Below are 6,116 nucleotides of genomic sequence, written 5' to 3'. Positions count from 1 at the left end.
ACCTTGGTGTGCACATTGTTCTTGTCCTTCACGAACTCATAGAGCTCGTCGATCTTTTTCCTCACCTCCATCAAGTACGACTTCCCAAGATGTGAGTCATTCTGAGTGATGCCGCTGTCTGATCTCGGGATGAACACTCGATTCAGTAACCCATATCACGTTGTTTTTTCCGTGGCTCACTCTGTACTAAGCTGCTGTTGGTAGTCGCTGTGGCTCTCGATGGCGTAATCGGTGGCGGTGATCTCTGCAGCTTACCGCTCCTTGCAAAAGCAATCGCGTCCGCCTTTGCTCCGCTTGCGTCTCCAATCGCATTTGTTTTTGTATGCCTCCATGTTACTGAGTCCCAACTCCAGGCCGCTATTTCCACTCGTTGTACATAGTCGGCTCTTGTGATCCCACGGTTATCTATGCGAACTGGGAAGTCATGCCATGGGTTGACACTATCCCACTCTAATTCAACTACTTAGTAGTTAGTTCCTTCAGTAGGGTTACAGCAACTCGACACACCACCTGTTCTCCACCATCCACACAATTTCTGCATGGGAGTCGGAAAACTAGCAGTGGATCGAGAGTTAGGGTCGATTTCTTCACCCTCGCTTAGCGCTTAAACCAGGTTTAAACGTACTGATTAACCTGATTTAAAAGTTAAGCAAGGGTGAAGAAATTGGCCCTTAGTGTTCTTTCTCAACGAAGAGCACTAAGAGCGGTAAACTTCAGATTGTCTAATTTACCGAGTCCTTCGGCTTCCTTGTGCCATTCAGCGCCGTAACTCCCTTCTCGTACCATTCAACGCCATATACTCGTTGAACTCCCGACTTGTTCGCGAACTACTCGATCTAGTCCCCACGATGTCCTGTCCTACTCCGGCGGAGAATTCCCCGCTAAAAGAGGTTCTCCCGAAACCAAAACAACCAACCAGATGTCGAGGTCAGTTCGACAATTCCGGTGAAGTAGGGTGCCCGGTTCGCTGATGCCACGACGACCCGCGGCTGGTGATGTCCCGTCGCGGTCTACTCAGTCTAGTCCCCAGCGGTAAATCTAGCTTACGACGAGGAAGGGTTCCCCGACAAAATAAGTTCTCCCGATCCGACTCTTCATAGTTTTCGCCAAATTTCTCTTGGGTAAACGGTCCGGCAATTCCGGGGGAAGCAATGCGTCCAGTTTGCTGGCATCCTGGCATCCAGTGCTTAATCGCCTATCCAGTGCTTAATCGCGGTCTATTCAACTAGTCCCCGGCTGTGAATCTAGCCCTACTCTGGCAGAGTTTGCCAGTGGTTATTGCTCTACCAAAACCGTTTCTCGCTGTTTCGATGCCATCACGTGCCCTTCGAATTTGATCTGCATCCGCAGAACCGCTTTGCAGATGCATCTCCGTCTTGTGGTGAGCTATATGCAGCTTGACCCCACATCCACGAAACCCACGATTTTCACTTTCTTGGGCAGCCGCAATGTTAAAACCCCATCGTACATTCCATTCCAAAGAGTTGAACCGATAATGGAGCCCCGAGAAACACCCGCTGTCACTCGCATTGACTTCTGCCCTTCGTCCGTTCGCTCTCCGCTCTGGAAGTAGCTTTCAGTGTCCGTCATAGACAGTTGGGGGCTCTCATTCTGAGTAGCACTGCGGCGATAGCTCCCCAGCTGCTGCTGTTAAATGCATTCATCACGTCTATCGTCACCACAGCTCAGTATCGACCTCCCCTTCGTCATTACACTATATTCCCTTCTGTTGAAAACAGTTTGAAGCAGCAATCAGCGTCTGATGTTGTTCCACGTGTATATGATTTATGACAACATCGGTTGTATCCACCATCGAGCCTAGCTTGCACATCGTACATAAGCTAGACATAAAGGGATTTCGAAGAAGAAAATTACCCGAAATACTATAATGAAACAAGTATTCGTTAAGCATGGAAAGCTAAATTTATTTCTTCCGTTTACCACCAACCTTACTACGACCATTAAGAGATTTAGCGAATGGTTTCTTCTTGTTCCCTTTGCCAGCACCTTTGGTAAACTTCTTATCTACTCCACCACTGGATGATCCGTGCTTCTTGCTAATAAAACGCGTCTTTCCACTCTGCATTCGATTCTTCCCACTAAAACGCGACTGCTCCCAAGCCATCTGTTTCATGGAGGCATTATCCTTGTTGAAGATTTCTCCCAACGTCCCGTGAGACTTATCCTTTGAGTTGACGTTTTTCTCCAACATATCCGAGAAATCATCAGCCGCGGCGAACAGCGAGTTGAAATCATTCGTTTTCAATTTCTTTTGGAACTCTTTGTCATTCATACTGGTGTCGAGTTTTCGTTTCTTTTCTTTTGATTTGACCGGTGGCTCTTCATCGTCTTCGCTATTCAACTCTTCTTCATCGCTTCCACCCTCGTCTAGCGAAATGCTACCATCGTCGCTGAACTCATCTTCATCAAAGTCGCCGTCATCATCATCCTCATCCTCATCGTCAACATCCCCAGCATCATCCCAATCACCAAATTCTTCATCGTCATCATCCTCATTAGCAGTATTTTTGCGACTTTTCTTCCCCGCTTTCTTGGTTAAATCCTGCTCGAATTCATTCATAAAGTCCACCTCCTGGTCCACATCAGCAGCGCTATCGGCACCGCCCGCCACACCTAAACGATCCAGGTACGAATCAAACTCGTCATCATCCAGCGATTCCGCGTCCGAAACATCATCATCCGCCACAATTCCAGACGCCGCTTTCTTCGCCTCAGCAAGCTCTTTGGCGGCCCGAATTTTTTCCCGTTTTTGCTCAAGAAAACTGTGAAGAAATTAGAAATTAATATGCCGCATAATTTTCTCTTTCATTAACGCTTACTAGAAAATATAACGCTCGTCCTCGGTGCAATGATCGCTAGTCAGGGACTGCACGGGTAGTCCGCGCGAACCACTTGGCACATAGTCACCCTTTCGCTGGGCTACTCCCAATATCCTTTTCCGAGCCGTCTCTTCCCCATCCGCATTCGTCTCGGTTTTTGGTTTCTTCGGATTCTTGAATGCGAACCGGTCCAAAAAATGTCCAAGCGAAAAGTCTCTCAGTGGGTCACCGTAGTAGGTTAGGGCAGAATCTGAAAATAGTGCAACAATTACAATACTTTTTTCCCCTAAACATCAAAGCTAACTTACTATCGATAATGCTTTGTGCAAAACTTCTAACCGTCGGATGAAAGTATTCCAAGAATCGGGCAAGCTCATACTTGACGGTGAACTTTGCACCGGCATACTCAGGAGCTCTGTGGAACGAGTCATACTGAGTGACTTCGCGGTTACTTTCCGTCTTGACTTTGTGTTCTTCTACACCGGTTTCGTCTTCCTGTACCTTTTCCTTTCCGGACGGCAGATCACAACCGTCCTTGTGTAGATGTTTGCGCTTTCGCAGAACCTTATTGATGATGATAAGAACTCCACAAACCCGCGCGGGTGGAAAGTAAAAGGCAACCTGAAGCAGTCGTTTGATAAAAGCCTGCGCTCGCTCCGGGATGGGATCATTCTGAATGGCTCTATGCAGAATATAGAAAACGATGTTGGATATTCGGGGTCCGATTGTGGCCAACCGAGGATCCAACAGTTTTCTATAAAGCGCATTGTAGAATCGATTCTGTTCCGGTCCTCTCGATTCAGTTATCTCCAGCAGTAGCGAGAGTCCCTGACATGCAATGGAAATGTCCGCCAAGTGAATCAGTCGATAAACCGTGTTCAAAACTTCGGGCTTCACAAAATTGGCAACGTCCACGTCACGTTTGATGTTCCCAATAGCCTTTCGAAGACATGCCAAAATGGACTGCATTGTTCTCGAGTTAACCTCGCCCTTCTCCGTTAGTATTTTGAAGAACGAGAAGCAAATGTTTATCATCTTGTCACAGGAACTGAAATCCCCATAATTGCTGATCGCAGCTAGAAAACTTAGACCATAGTGTTGAGCGCTTGGTGAAATATTATTTCGAAACAGCAGTTTTTCCGTTTCCGTTACAATCACCGGACACATAGCCGAGTGTTGTTTCACCACTTCGGTCAAATGGTACAAGGCCTTGACCGCAACCTTTTTTCCCGGGTCACCTAACTTGTTGACCAACATCGACAGAAGGTACGCCTCCTTTTCCGGTATCATCGTAAACAACTTAGAAGCGAACTGAATCACCTTCATTTTGCTGTTATCCTGACCCGTCTGAATCAATGCCGAAAGGTTGTTCAGAAACGCGAAATAAACATCTCTCAGGGCATCCTCGAAGTGCCAGTACGCGAAAATACGATCCCGTAAAGCCTTGTCAATGTCCAACTTTTTAATGTTCTTCCAGTCTGCTCCTCGAAGCGGAAGAGAAATCAACTTCCTAAACGAAGGCATAATCGAATTAAGCAGCAGTTCGCTCAACACTTCAATTACATCTAGATGACCTTTATTGGACAACTTCACCATTCCGACTAACGTTTCCAGTGCCGGCAAGTTACACAGCGGGTTCGTCTGAACCAGTAACGCTCCCGCGTTGGCCCGATCTCGCGAGGTTCCCTTTTCCAGAGCCGTCATCAACCACTTTGCATCCTGTGGATTCTGCTTCATCAGATTACGACATTCCGCCTCGAACGCCGTTCGGCAAAGCTTCCGCAGCTCGGCAATTTCCGCATCCTTCAGCTCAACTAGCTCGCCGACTGTATTATATCCGTCAAAATGCTCATACCAGCGCTTCTCAAGCGTATCCGCATTGTCCCGTGGAAGTTTCGGTGACCGCTTATCGCCCTTCTTTTTCCGGTTATTTTTTTGCTCTTGATCTGGTTCGTTTGCTGGAACCGTTGTGTCCACCGGAACCTCCCGTTGCTCACCGTCATCGGTGAAAACAATTTTCTTTTTCTTTTGTGTATGCTGCTTAGCCGACGAATTTTGCACTTTGAATTCTGAAACCTTTTTACTCTGCACTTTAAACTTATTATTGGCCATTCTTGTCTTGTGAAACTAGCAAGTTATTTAAATTTTTAAGGAATTTTTACAGCACCTAATCTGCACATAACCACAGTTTCACATGTGCGCGGAGAGTGTTTTGTTTTGATAATTGTGTGGAACTAACCACCAAAAGATTTAATGTCACGACATCACATGTAACTATACAGCGCCACCTGTACTTCAGAAATTTTATCGTGTAAATTTATCCATCCACTGGCCTCGAGGGGTAATCCGATGGAAAAAAGATGGGTGGGTAATTGAGTTCTTTGCGACCGGTCTCACGAACACTAATGATGTTTCCTGGTTGAAAACAATCCCATTTACTTTTGCCGTCTTTGTTTATTATTTTCCACCAGCTTGTAATGTAGTATTGTAGGCTAGGGCGTGCCACTTTCAATAAATTATAAAATATTATACAATTATAATGTTTTTGTAGAATTATAGGGCAGATTATAATTTTATAAACTTTATAAGCAAATATGCATTGCAGAATTTTCGAACTTGCTTTCGAAATTATTCTCAGTGTGCGGTGAATTTATGAGTTGTCATTTTTTATTATTTACATTGGCAAATCTGACTACGTGATAACTGAGGCTGGTTTTGGATCTGACGAGGAATGGAAAAGTTGCCGTGCGTGGGGTAAGATCCCAAATTCCCGCGACGACGGTCCGTGTATTGAAAATGCATGGTGGTGGTCCGCCGGTTATTGGCAGAGCCCCATTGTGCATATCATGGAAAATGTGGAACTGGTCGAGAATGGATTACCGAATTAACTTAAGCGAACGGATTGAAGTACAGAGCTCCGGTTGTTGTAACCATCAATATCATTCTACCGACAGTAGAGCGGAGCACGTAAACTAGCTGGAACTTTTGCGGCCGTTGTTTCGGATCACAGCCGTGGGAGGAGCTACTGAATTACCGCAGGTAATGATAGATGCTTACTAGCAGAAATCTAATTCCAAACTGTTGTACGAGCTGGATCTGACAGTCGAAGAGAAAATGTTCAAGATTGCCAAGGAAATGGTACATTGCTAGAACGATTGAGCTTTTTCGCAGGGTAAAGATAGCCATCAGATTGCATACTGACAAGGTAACATTAGCAGGTTTGATGGAATTTCTTCGTTTACTCAATTTTCTGCTCTAGGGCTTTGAAAATTTACC

General features: G+C 45.7%; 1 protein-coding gene across 1 annotated transcript; it reads right to left on the bottom strand.

The window, feature by feature from the left end:
• Nucleotides 1–1,900: 1,900 nt before the first annotated feature.
• LOC131690978 (CCAAT/enhancer-binding protein zeta) lies at nt 1,901–5,050 on the bottom strand. The gene is made up of 3 exons (XM_058977092.1): nt 3,149–5,050; nt 2,841–3,090; nt 1,901–2,783 (listed from the first exon to the last, which is right to left on the bottom strand). The coding sequence occupies exons 1-3, from the start codon at nt 4,950–4,952 to the stop codon at nt 1,925–1,927; spliced, it is 2,913 nt and encodes a 970-aa protein (XP_058833075.1). The 5' UTR covers nt 4,953–5,050; the 3' UTR covers nt 1,901–1,924.
• Nucleotides 5,051–6,116: the final 1,066 nt, after the last annotated feature.

This window comes from Topomyia yanbarensis, chromosome 3 (assembly GCF_030247195.1).
Source record: "Topomyia yanbarensis strain Yona2022 chromosome 3, ASM3024719v1, whole genome shotgun sequence".
Lineage (NCBI taxonomy): Eukaryota > Metazoa > Arthropoda > Insecta > Diptera > Culicidae > Topomyia > Topomyia yanbarensis.
This window is presented reverse-complemented; position numbering and strand designations above follow the sequence as displayed.